The sequence below is a fragment of the Scyliorhinus torazame genome, chromosome 6 (assembly GCF_047496885.1).
Source record: "Scyliorhinus torazame isolate Kashiwa2021f chromosome 6, sScyTor2.1, whole genome shotgun sequence".
NCBI classification, from domain to species: domain Eukaryota; kingdom Metazoa; phylum Chordata; class Chondrichthyes; order Carcharhiniformes; family Scyliorhinidae; genus Scyliorhinus; species Scyliorhinus torazame.
Genome location: NC_092712.1, coordinates 150,982,086 through 150,995,276, shown reverse-complemented (window position 1 = coordinate 150,995,276; position 13,191 = coordinate 150,982,086). Strand labels below are relative to the sequence as shown.

Here is a 13,191-nt window from a genome sequence, read left to right as displayed (position 1 = left end):
AAATGTTGCGAGAGGACCTGCCTCCACCACCCTCTCAGGCACGCAGTCCATATTTCCACCACCATCTGGGTGAGGATATGTTTCCTCAGGTCCCCTCTAATCATTTACTCCTCACCTGAAGACCCTCTGACCTCTGCCATGGGAAAAGGATTCTTACCATTTACCAGATCTATGACTCTCAGAATTTTGTATACCGCTATCAGATTCCCCCCCCCCCCCCCCCCCGCCCCGCCCCTCAGCCTCCTCTGCTCCAGGGAAAATAAACCCAGCCGAAGTGGCACACAGAGCACACCTGACAGGAACCCAAATTGACAAATACATGAATAGGATGGGAACAAAGGAATACAGATCCCTAAGTGTAGAATGTTTTAGGTTCGATGGACAGCATGATCAGTACAGGCTTGGATGGGCCAAAGGCCCTCTTTCTGTGGTGTATTTTTCTTTGTTCTTATCCAGTCTCTCCTCAGTTGAAACTTTCCATACTAGGCAACATCCTGGTGAATCTCCTCCGTACCCCCTCCAGTAACTTCTGTCCGCTGGTGTGGCGACAGAACTGCACACAATATTCCATCTGTGGCCTAACCAGTGCAGTATTTTACTTTTTTATTGGCACTGGTGGATGTCTGGAATCCATGGAACAATATCCAAATAATGGTTAGTCCTTTCAGAAAGAAGAGTAAAGGGAAAAAAAAAAGTGGAGGGAAACAAACCAAAAATAAAGTTAACACAGAACTTGTATAAATTGGATATTTTATTGCTGTCTGATATTGGCGGATAGGTAGCAAACACGCATGACTGAACCATTTTCAAAATTTTATTAGGAAAGAAGCAATCACCAGTATTTCACAGAATCTAGTGTAATTATACAAATAACGGAGTGGTAAGATGGTATATGGACGGAGCGAAGACTTCTTCCTGCAAAAACTCCAGCTGCAACTCAATCCAACTGATGAATGAGCATTTATTATAGTAAATTTAATAGGTTTTATAAAACAAAATATATAAAAAGAAGAAAAAGAAAATCTACATCCAAGAGAACCTAGGCCACACACACTCCTAACATTATGGGCAAATGCATTATTCATCGAAAATACAAAGCCAAACTATACAGAAACATTTATTCACTATCTTTCAGAAGTGGGTTAGTGAAATGCTCCTTGACTGGTTCATAGCAGCAGTTCTTGGAGGATAATTTGGGAAGGAGCCAAAAGAACAAAAGTCAACAGTCTGCAAAACCAGGGTGAGAAATTATGAAGGAGACAAATTAAACAAAATAAGATAGCTGAAGGCAAAAAACCATTTGCACAGTTTCCTTTCTCTAAGTGGCTTCTACTTTTCTATTATGCCATATCAAGGGTTAACTGAAACAATTGCTAATGCAAACAAAACATAATGTTCACAATTTGCAAATCAGAACTGGTTAATTCTTCATTGAGGTATAAAAATCTACACAAAATTGAAGTTATCATAATTGTATTATTAATTTTCTCAAGAATTCTGCCCTGTTAAATAGATTTTTATTCATACAAAAGTGATTTAAATGCATGTTTGATATATATTCATTGTACTCTTGCTCTGATATTATGTAATATCGGTTAACACGGAAAAACAAAATGTTCTGAGATATTTTGGGCAATTTCTGGGGATATGTCACGATTTCAGACAAATACAACAATTGTGCAATTAAATTACAATGATATGATGCTGACACAGAAAACTAGTGATATTTCGGACCACTTCCTAGATTAAACCATATTTGCTTAATGAACAGTGCAAGTTCATTCATTGGGATTTAAACAATCTTGTCAGCCCCACTTTCCCCTTTTTAAATCAGTTAGAAACAATGTAAACATCAGTGTGCACAGTTTCTCCAAAGTCTGTAGTCTCAAACCATGAAGAAGGAAGGCAGTTCTAAGACCAAAAAGTTTTGCGTTGAACATCCTTCAAAATGAGTCCACACGCTCAGAGGAGGAACCTATTAGCTGCTAAAATGAAAGTTCATTTTAAGTACAAATCTAGCAGTAAGGTGCACAGAGGTAGCCCATTAAAACTTAAGAGCTGATCCATCAGAAAACCTCAGGGAGTGTGACATTACGCAGAATCCATTGTTGTGAACGGCTCCCATTGCAATCTTTCATGGTGGGCACCTGACTTTCCACCTCTGTGGATTTATCCAAGCACTGGTTGCTGTTCACATGTAACAGTGTCAATTTCTGAAAAATTAAGTAAAAAATGGTTAGTGCTCTCAGGTCTATTGCTATTAATTTAAAAAGTGAGTGCAAACAAGCTATTTATAGAGAGCCTTCAAGCAGCCCAATATATAAAGGGAAAAATCAAGTGATTCAGAATAAGATTTGGCAAATGCTTCAAGGATGCTATGAGAAGCATTGCTCATTGAGATCTGGTATTCATTAATTATCCTGACAATATACAAGGAACAGAAGTTTTAAAGCCTGAGGCATTAGCTACCCAATCTTGCATTTAAATATATTGAAGACCTAGAGCTAGATATCTAAGTATAAAGACTTCAATTCAAAGAATTGAGGGAATAACAAAGCAAATGAATCTAAAAAGGATGTTTATCAATAGCTCAGTCGAGGATAAATTAAATACCTTATGAAAAACGATGATCACCAATGATAAAAACAACTCAGACAACCATAACTTTTAAATGGATTGAAAGTTAAAGTGAAATGAAGAAAATTACATTTAAAATGTACAGGGAGAAAGGAGCTCAGGAGGAGTTCAACTATGATGAATATAAGATCATGGAGAAACATTAAATGAGTGATTGAGAGGCATAGGGAATTTAGATAAAACGTAGCTAAAGCAAAAAGTGCAGAGGATACTGGAAATCTGCAGAGGGATTTGAATAGTTTAAGTGAATGGGCGAGGGTCTGTTAGATGGAATACAATGTTGACAAATGTGAGGTTAGCCATTTTGGTAGGAACAGCAGCAAAAGGGATAATTATTTAAATGATAAAATATTAAAACATGCTGCTGTGCAGAGGGACCTGGGTGTGTGTCCTAGTGCATGAGTCGCAAAAAGTTGATTTACAGGTGATTAAGAAGGCAAATGGAGTTTTGACCTTCATTGCTAGAGGGATGGAATTTAAAACTAGAGAGGTTATGCTGCAACTGTATAAAATTGTTAGTGAGGCCACACCTGGAGTATTGTGTTCAGTTTTGGTCTCCTTACCTGAGAAAGGACGTACTGACACTGGAGAGTGTGCAGTGCAGAGGATATTCACTCGGTTAATCCCAGAGTTGAGGGGGTTGGATTATGAGGAGAGGTTGAGTAGACTGGGATTGTACTCGCTGGAATTTAGAAGGATGCGGGGCGGGGGGGGGGGGGGGGGGGAAAGAGAGAGAGAGATCTTATAGAAACATATATAAAATTATGAAGGGAATAGATAGGATAGATGCAGGCAGGTTGTTTCCACTAGTGGGTGAAAGCAGAACTAGAGGGCATAGTCTCAAAATAAGGGGAAGTAGATTTAGGACTGAGTTTAGGAGGAACTTCTTCACCCAAAGGGTCGCGAATCTATGGAATTCCCTGCCCAGTGAAGCAGTTGAGGCTCTTTCATTAAATGTTTTCAAGATAAAGATAGATAGTTTTTTGAAGAATAAAGGATTATGGTGTTCAGGCGGGAAAGTGGTGCTGAGTCCACAAAAGATCAGCCATGATCTCATTGAATGGTGGAGCAGGCTTGAAGGGTCAGAAGGCCCACTCCTGCTCCTAGTTCTTATGTTCTTATAACAAATCAAGAAGCAAAATATGAAAAGTGAGAACATTGAAAAATACAAATAGGCTCAGAGTCAAGGATAAACACAAAGTACTAAATAGTCTGAATGAGCACATTCTCAAGTTATATGCAAAGGAAGATGTGAAAAATATGCCAGTCAAAATCTGAGACAACCCAAGCAAAAACTTTTAATCCAATGACTTTGGTACAATTAAAGTGGAAGTCTTAGACAAATTTAAAGGACTCCAACGAATGACATTCCTTGGGGTAAATAGAACTTGCCCAGAAGTCCACGGGTCACAAATGTGGAAAGGCAACAAGGGGGTTGGAAACATCACCTGTCGTTTTAATTCTCCACCTTGCTCCTATAAGCTGATCTCTCTGTCCTCGCTCTCTCACAATGTTCCAACGAAGCTCAATGGAAGAGTGAGGAACAGCACCTAATCTTTCAATTAAGCACTTGGCACTTAAAAACCTTACGGAGTCAACACTGTGCTCAACAATTTCAAATTGTATCTTCTGATCCCATTTTGTTTCATTTTTTCTTTGCTAGTTTTTCTCTCTTTCACATGGCAGATATTGATAATTTTGCCACTCATGCCTCATCTAGACCCATCTTTTGTTTCTTTACTTGTCCCATTGACACTCACTTTAGCCAGGCCCTACCAACCTTTCTGTCATTTAATGTTTCCTATCTTCCACCCCATCACAAACTTTTCCTTCCATTCTTTTTCAATTCCTTAAAAGCTCTTACACTTTTCTCAATTCTGATGAAAGGTCATGTTCCTGTAATGCTTTTTTAAAAATAATATTTTATTAAGGTATTTGAACATTTTTATAACAGTAACAAAGACAATGACATCAACATGGCAAAATAAGCATTTCCCCCCAGCCCAATCTTCACCACCTCAACCGTACAACAACAATATGCCCCCCCCCCCCGGAATACTGCATCTGCTGACACTTTTCCCCCCGAGAAAGTCGACGAACGGCTGCCACCTCTGGGAGAACCCTAACACTGACTCTCTGAAGACAAACTTTATTTTCTCAAGACTGAGAAACGCAGCCATGTCACTAACCCAGGTCTCTACACTCGGGGGCTTCGAGTCCCTCCACATGAATAAGATCCATCTCCAGGCTACCAGGGAGACAAAGGCCAGGACGTTGGCCTCTTTCGCCCCCTGAACTCCCGGATCTTCCGACACTCCAAAGATCGCTACCTCCGGACTCGGCACCACCCGTGTTTTTAGCACCGTGGACATTGCCTTAGCAAAACCCTGCCAAAACCCTCTAAGCTTCGGGCATGCCCAAAACATGTGGACATGATTTGCTGGGCTTCCCGCGCACACCTATCCTCTACCCCGAAAAACCTGCTCATCCTAGCCACTGGCATGTGTGCCCGGTGGACTACCTTAAATTGTATCAGGCTAAGCCTGGCACACGATGAGGAGGTATTAACCCTGCTTAGGGCACCCCGCCCATAGACCCGCCTCTATCTCTCCTTCTAGCTCTTCCACCCACTTGCCCTTAAGCTCCTCCACCAGAGTTTTCTCCGCCTCCGAAAGCTCCTGGTAAATATCCAATACTTTCCTCTCTCCCACCCAGGTACTGGAAACTACTCTATCCTGTATCCCCTGTGGCGGCAGCAGCGGAAAGGCCAGCACCTGTTTTCTCAGGCAGTCATGCACCAGCAAATACCTAAAACCATTCCCTGCTGGCAATTAAAATTTATCCTCCAAAGCTTTCAAGCTGGGAAAGCTCCCATCTATAAATAGATCCCCCATCCTTCTATTTCCTGCCCTCTGCCAACTCCGGAACCCGCCATCTAACCTACCCGGTATCCAAATCGATGCTCCCCCCCCCTCTCTTATATCTCCTCCACTGCCCCCAGAGCCGCCACTGCCACCGGACTTGTGGAGTATCGGGCCGTCGAGAACGGCAGAGGTGTCATTACCAATGCTCCCAGACTGGTGTCTTTACATGACGCCGCCTCCATCCGCTCCCATGCTGATCCCTCCCCCACTACCCACTTCCTGATCATGGCTATATTAGCCGCCCCGTAGTAATAGCAGAAGTTCGGCAGCGCCAACCCACCCTCCCCCCCGACTGCGCTCCAGCAACACTTTCTTCACTCGCGGGGTTTTAGTCGCCCACACAACGCCCAAAATAATCTTATTCATCCGCTTGAAAAAGGCCTTAGGGATGAAGATGGGAAGGCACTGAAAGACAAACAGAAATCTGGGGAGGACTGTCATTTTCACGGTCTGTACCCTCCCCGCCAGTGATAGCGGGAGCATGTCCCATCTCTTAAAGTCCTTTTCCATTTGTTCTACCAACCGGGATAGGTTTAACTTGTGTAGTGCCTCCCATTTCCGGGCCACCTGGATTTCCAGATATCAAAAGCTCTTCCCTACCATTCTAAGCGGCAGCTCTCCCAATCTCTTCTCCTGCTCTCTTGCCTGGATCGCAAACATCTCGCTTTTCCCATGTTTAATTTATACCCCGAAAAATTGCCAAATGCCCCCAAGATTCGCATTACTTCCCACATCCCCTCCAACGGTTCCGAAATGTACAAGAGCAGGTCATCTGCATAGAGTGAGACCCGGTGCTCCACCCCCTCCCCGAATCAGCCCTTTCCAGTTCCTAGAGGCTCTTAACGCCATGGCCAATGGCTCTATAGCCAGAGCAAACAGTAACGGGGAGAGGGGGCACCCTTGCCTCGTCGTAGTTCAGAATACCCCGACCTCAGCCGGTTCGTACGCACACTCGCTACTGGTGCCTGACAGAGCAACCGCACCCAGTCAATAAAGCCCTCACCAAAACCAAACCTTCCCAGCGCCTCCCACAGGTAGTTCCACTCCACCCGATCAAAAGCCTTCTCCGCATCCATCGCTACCACCACCTCCGCCTCCTCTCCTTCTGCGGGCATCATAATAACATTTAGAAGCCTTCGAACATGGAGTTGCCTCCCCTTAACAAATCCCGTCTGGTCTTCCCCTATCACCCAGGACACAGTCCTCTATCCTTGTGGCCAGTATCTTAGCCAGCTGTTTGGCATCCATATTCAGTAGAGAAATCGGTCTGTATGACCCGCATTGCTCCGGATCCTTCTCCCGTTTCAAGATCAATGAAATCGAGGCCTGTGACATTGTTGGGGGGAGGACTCCCTTCTCTCTTGCTTCATTAAATGTCCTCACCAGCAGTGGGCTCAATAGCTCTTATAGAATTCCACTGACTGCATGCCCTCCAGCCCCTTGATTATTTCCTCAATCTCAATTGGGGCTCCCAGCCCCTCCACCCTCGGGAACCTCAACTGATCCAGAAATTGCCTCATATCCCCTCCACCCCAGCCGGGGGTTCCGACTCATATAATTTACTATAAAAGTCCTTAAACACCTCGTTCACCCCCGCTGGGTCCAGGACAGTATTACCGTCTCTACTCTTTACTTTACCTAGCTCCCTGACCGCCTCTCTTTTCCTGGGCGGGCGCACTAACATTCTGCTTGCCTTTTCCCCGTACTCATAGATCACCCCCCTTGCCTTCCTCAACTGTTCCACTGCTTTCCCTGTGGTCAACAGCCCAAACTCCGCCTGTAATCTTCGCCGCTCCCTCAGTAGCCCCGCGTCCAGGGCCTCCGAGTATCTCCTGACCACCTGGAGTATCTCCTCCACTAATCTGTCCTGCTCAGCCCTTTCCCCCTTTTCCCTTAGGGCCCGTATCGAGATTAATTCCCCTCTGACTACTGCCTTCAAAGCTTCCCAGACCGTCGCTGCAGAGAACTCCCCCCTATCATTTGTTTCCAGGTAGTTCTGGATGGACTTGTTATCCCGCCCACAGACCGCCTCGTCCACTAGCAACCCCACATCCAGTCTCCACAGTGAGCATTGCCCTCTCTCCACACTAACCCGTAGATCCACCCAGTGCGGGGCATGATCCGACACTGCAATTGCCGAATACTCAGTATCCATCACCTTCGGCATTAGCGCCCTGCTCAGAACAAAAAAGCCGATGCGAGAGTATACCTTATGGACGTGAAAAAAAGGAAAACTCCTTTGTCCTCAGCCGTGTAAACGTCCATGGGTCTACTCCCCCCATCTGTTCCATAAAGCCCATCAATTCCTTTGCTACAGCCGGCTCCTCCGTCCTGAATTTTGACCGGTCCAATTCCAGATGACTGTGTTGACGTCCCCTCCCATGATTAGGTTATGTGACTCTAAGTCTGGGATCTTACCTAACACCCGCCTCATAAATTCCACATCGCCCCAATTCGGAGCATATATGTTCACAAGTACCACTCGCACCCCCTCCAGCTTCCCATTCACCATTATGTACCTACCCCCCTTGTCTGACACGATTCTCCCTGCCTCGAATGCCACTTGTTTGCTGATCAAGATCGCTACCCCCCTGGTCTTTGAGTCCAGTCCTGAGTGGAACACTTGGCTAACCCACTCCTTCCTCAATCTCGTCTGGTCTGTAACCTTTAGGTGTGTCTCTTGTAGCATTGCCATGTCCGCCTTTAGTTCCCTCAAATGCGCGAACACGCGAGCCCTCTTGACCGGCCCATTCAGTCCACTCACGTTCCATGTGATCAGCCTGGACGGGGGGGCTTCCAAAACCAGTCCCCGCCGACTAGCCATCACCCTTTTTAGGCCAGTCTCAAGCTCATGCCATCCGCTTCCTTGAGTCCCCACTCGGGCTGTTGCCGTTCCCGACCTCCCATTTGTCCCCGAGTAACAGTTCCACCCCTGTCAGCAAAGCAGCTCACCCCCCAGCAACAACACTAAAAACCCAATCCCCCAAGTCAAGCTCCAGCTGAACACCTGTCCACCCCCCCACTGCGCTTCCGAGATTCAGCTGACCCATGCTGACTCGATAGCTCCCGTCCCTGGCACCAAGCGGTCTGTCTCCCTATTGTACTCTCCTCCCCCCACCTCATGAATAAACATTTTAAAAGCATCACATTCCCCAGTGAACAAAAAGCAGAAAAAAAAGTGAAGAAACAATCACTTTAGAAAAATAGTCACCCAAAAAGCAGAACTAAATTCAAAGCCCATCTAACAAGGTCCCTGCAAGGCAGATCAACCTTTAACCATCCACACTGCCCATTATTTCACATAGAGCTACTTAAATTTTTTACAATCCAGCACCACAAATCGCTGCCACAGTACTTCTCCAAGGCTTAAGTGTCTTGGAATTCGCCTCCAGATTCATTTCTTTAATAAAGGTCCATACTTCGTCTGGCATTTCAAAGTAGAAGTCCCATTCCTCATGTGTGACCCACAGGCAGGCTGGGTACAGCATCCCGAACTTCATCCCCTTCTTAAAGAGGGTTGTTTTTGCCCGATTGAACCCAGCTCGCCTCTTGGCCAAATCCACTCCCAGGTCCTGATAAATGCGCAACTCACAGTTCTCCCACTTGCTGTTCCGTTCTTTCTTGGCCCACCGCAAAGCATGTTCCTTGTCCATGAAAAGGTGAAAACGTACCACCACGGCCCTCGGCGGTTCGTTCACTCTGGGCTTCCTCACGAGGGCTCTGTGCGCTCTGTCCAATTCCAGGGGCCGAGGGAACGCCCCAGACCCCATCAACTTCTCCAACATGTCCGTCACATAGGCCCTCGCATTCGATCCCTCACTGCCTTCAGGGAGGCCAACAATTCTGAGATTCTGCCTCCTGGACCTATTCTCCAGGTCCTCCAGCTTCTCCTGCATTCTTTTCTGGCGGTCGTTAATCATCCCCACCTTGCTTTCCAGCATGGTTATATACTCCTCGTGCTCGAACAACTTTTGTTCGAACTCCTGGATCGCTCTCCCATGGGTTTCCTGATTCTGAACCACTTGACCAATCGAAGCCTTAATCGGGTCCAGCGTGTCCTTCTTCACCTTGGTGAAGCAATCCTCGAAAAACTTCACCAGCTGCTCCGTCAACCACTGTGCTGTCTCCTGGCGGCCCTTGCCCTCCGCCATGCTGTCCCGTGTTACCAGCTCTGCTTGCGTCTCCCTTATAGGACTTTGTTGTCTTACACGGCCACTTCTGCTCCAATTCTCCATACACCGGAGGGGGATTGCTCCTTACTGTCTCACTCTTCACTGCTTATCCCATAAAATCCGAAAAATAACAGGCCACCGGAAATCATGTTCCTGTACTGCTGACACTCTCTCGGTCTTCAGATCTTCTGAGTATTTCTAGTCTTTTCTGTTTTTATTTCAGATATCCAGCATCTGCAATATTTTACTTTCACTTTCTATTTCTTGACTAGGTTACTAAATGGAATATTATGTAATAATGGCCCAGATCTTCCAGTTTCCGGATCATCAGAGACCAGACGCATGTCAGGAATCAATGGAAGTCCCAGCAAGCTAACCTCCATGGAAATTTCCAATGGACAATACCCTTGCTCCCCAGGACCTTCCAAAAGCATCTCCGAATTGGAGTTATGACTTAACTGGGTGGTTACCACTACCCCCCCCCCCCTACAATGTTTCCCATCCCCAACCCAACCTGAAAACACCACCCGCATTGATCCACCTCACTAGCACACCTACCGACCCTCCCCATTCACTCATTTATCCAATCATCCATTTCCTCTTCACTAATATTTACACTGGCCATTTAAACTTACCTTAATGGCAGGTAGTGCCAGAAAAAGGGGTGTGACTTCCCCTTGAAGCTCCATTGCTACTATAAAGTTGGTTGTACTTTCCACATTTCTGAAGAAGCCAGCCTCAGAAGATCCAGCCAGAAATGGGGAGCAGTGCCAGAGCACTGCAAGGTAGGAGCGAAGCAGAAATGGTGATTGCCACATGATGCGAGCCAATATGTAATAAAACACTTGTTTCATTTGAGTTAAAAGATCTTAAACAATTCAGTGTCACCTAAAAGAAGCTTATTACCTGGTTAGATAGTACCAGCAATTAAAAAGCGGGATCCTCGGTTTTATAAACAGGTTGTGCTTAACCATTATAAATCACCAGTTATGTCTCAGCTAGAATATTCTGTTTGGCAAGGCCTTGGAACAAGTGCATAAGAGATTTACCTGAATAATATTGGGGTGAGGGCCTTCCGGATGTACAGTCTAGTGATGCTGCGATTGTGGTTAGAGGACAGAAGGTTAATTGGAGTTTTTAATGAAGGTGTTCAAAATGATAAGCTTTGAACTTCCGGTGATGGGAATGTGCTGAGTAGCTGCACATCAGGTGGCTCTCCTCCCACATACCTGAAAAACCTGCTAATACAATGAAAAACAGGTATCCCCGCACCTCAACCAACACAAGCAGAGATGCCGAGCAACAGCAACTTGAGGCCAAAATGAGATGAGAAATGGGAAAGGCCAGGAGAAGCAAATGGCTGAACCGGAAGACGCACAAGGTGATGGGATGCGGGCCAAGTCAGAGCGAGAAGGACTGACTCACCGCACAAGGAGCACCCCCCCTCACCAGAGGGTGGTTGGAGGGAGGATGTTTCTCTCAAGGGAACTGAGAACACAGAGAGGAGACAAAAAACTATATTTAGGCAGCGGTCAGGGTGGCGATAGCGGAAGCTCTGGCGACCATTCAGGTGACCCTTGACAAAGCGGAGAGATGACTGGAAGCCCAGGAGAGCACCATAAAGGAGTTAGAAAAGGCCTCGACAGACCAGAACGACTGGGTCACTGCTCTGGAGAAAGAGATAACAAGGTTGGTCATGACGTAGGGGAGTCTGAGGGGAAAGACAGGTGATCAGGAAAACCAAGGTGATCACGGAGCCAAAACCGGCAGATAGTGGGCCTGCCAGAGAGGATCGAAGGCTTTGTCTCAACGAGATCAACCACCTCTTTGATCGAATCCACCGCCTGGGCCAGGTCCTCCAGACTCTCCTTGCGTTGCTGGGTGAACTGGTATTCGGAGCCCCCGGAGGCAGGGTTGTTGAATAAGAGGCAGAAGCTCCAGATGGAGTTTGGATTAGTGTCCACGAGGAAGGCGGTGGACAGCTTTGGAGTAAGCAGGAGGCAGTGAGGGAGATTAGTATAGTAAAGGATGAGATAGGAAGGGCGGTGTTGGACCCGGTGGCGGTGAATGGGTTTTTTGAGATCCCGGTGGAGTTTAGTAAAAAGGTTTGGTGGTGGGGGGGGACGACAGACGGACGGACCTGGGGCCACTGCTAGTGAGGGCATATAATGATGCAAGGGAGAGGGGGCACTCTCTCTCTCTCTCCCCCTCCCATCGCGCACACATAAACACACACCTGCACACTATCACAGGTGTCCACATCTTTGATATTGAAAAAGGACAAGGATCCGGAGCAGTGTGGGTCATACCGTTCGATATCATTATTGAATGTAGACTTCAAGTTGCTGCCTAAGGTGGTGGTTTCGTGAATTGAGGGCTGCGTCCCCGGGGCGATAGGCGAGGACCAAACAGGGTTTGTGAAAGGGAGACAGTTGTCGGCGAATGTGAAGAGGTTGCTCAATGTAATTATGATGCCCACGGAGGGGCAGGAGGTGGAAGTGGCAGGAGCGATCGATGTGGAGAAGGCTTTCGACCGGTTGGAGTGGGACTATTTGTGGGAGGTGCTGGGGCGGTTCTGGCAGGGATTTGTGGACTGGGTCCAGTTGCTGTACAAGGCACCGGTCCCAAGTGTGCGGACGAACCGGGCGAGTTTGGGATATTTTTGGCTGCATTGTGGGACGAGGCAGGTGTGTCCACTTTCCCCATTGATCTTTGCCTTGGCTATAGAACCAGGGGCAATTTGGCGCTCAGAGCGTCAAGGGAGTAGAAAGTGATGGGGAATTTGGAGGACTGGCTGGTTCTTAGGTGCAAGTTGAACATGGGAAAGAGCAAGGTGTTCCCGATTGAGACCAAAAGGGCAGGAGAAGAGGTTAGGGGAGTTATTGTTTAAGGTAGTGGGGGCAAGTTTTAGATACCTGGGCATTCAGGTGGTTGCATGCAGCTGCACAAGTTAAATTTGACTCGGTTGGTGGAGCAGATGAGGGAGGATTTCAAGAAGTAGGATGTACTGCAATTGTCAGTATGGATGCAGACAGTGTAGCCACCTAAAATGGCTGATTCCCGATTAATTTGGCCAAAACCCGATATAAAATGGCTAACCGAAAAGGCTGATGGGAAAAGCAGCCAACAGGGCACAAACGGACAGCTGCAGACAGGATAGCGTATTCGGCTCTGGGGAAGTCGGCCCAGATCGATACCTGCGACCATTAGCAGCACATCAACCCAGGCATCTGCAGTTTAATTGGCTATCCCCGGGAACAATTGCAACATATTAGCAATTGAATGCCGGGCCAGACCTCTCGGCGCCAGCAGTGGCCGAGACAAAGACAGGTGAACGACCACCCCCCGATCAAGGAATCGCCCCATTATTGGAGCATATCGAACCCAGTGATTGGGGACAAGTCCAATCACTTGGGACTCAGGGTCAAGGTCCGCCCAGAGAGGCGGGAAGCCCCTGG

The 13,191-nt window shown here is 46.9% G+C and overlaps 1 protein-coding gene across 4 annotated transcripts in view; it reads right to left on the bottom strand.

Moving 5' to 3' along the window:
* Positions 1–733: 733 nt before the first annotated feature.
* galnt1 (UDP-N-acetyl-alpha-D-galactosamine:polypeptide N-acetylgalactosaminyltransferase 1) overlaps positions 734–13,191 on the bottom strand; it is a 265,777-nt gene continuing 253,319 nt past the window's right edge. For all 4 annotated transcript variants that reach the window (XM_072508906.1, XM_072508905.1, XM_072508908.1 and 1 more), the window contains one exon: positions 734–2,213. In XM_072508906.1, the coding sequence (XP_072365007.1) occupies positions 2,067–2,213 (147 nt within the window). In that variant the 3' untranslated portion in view covers positions 734–2,066. The remainder of the gene's footprint in view (positions 2,214–13,191) is intronic.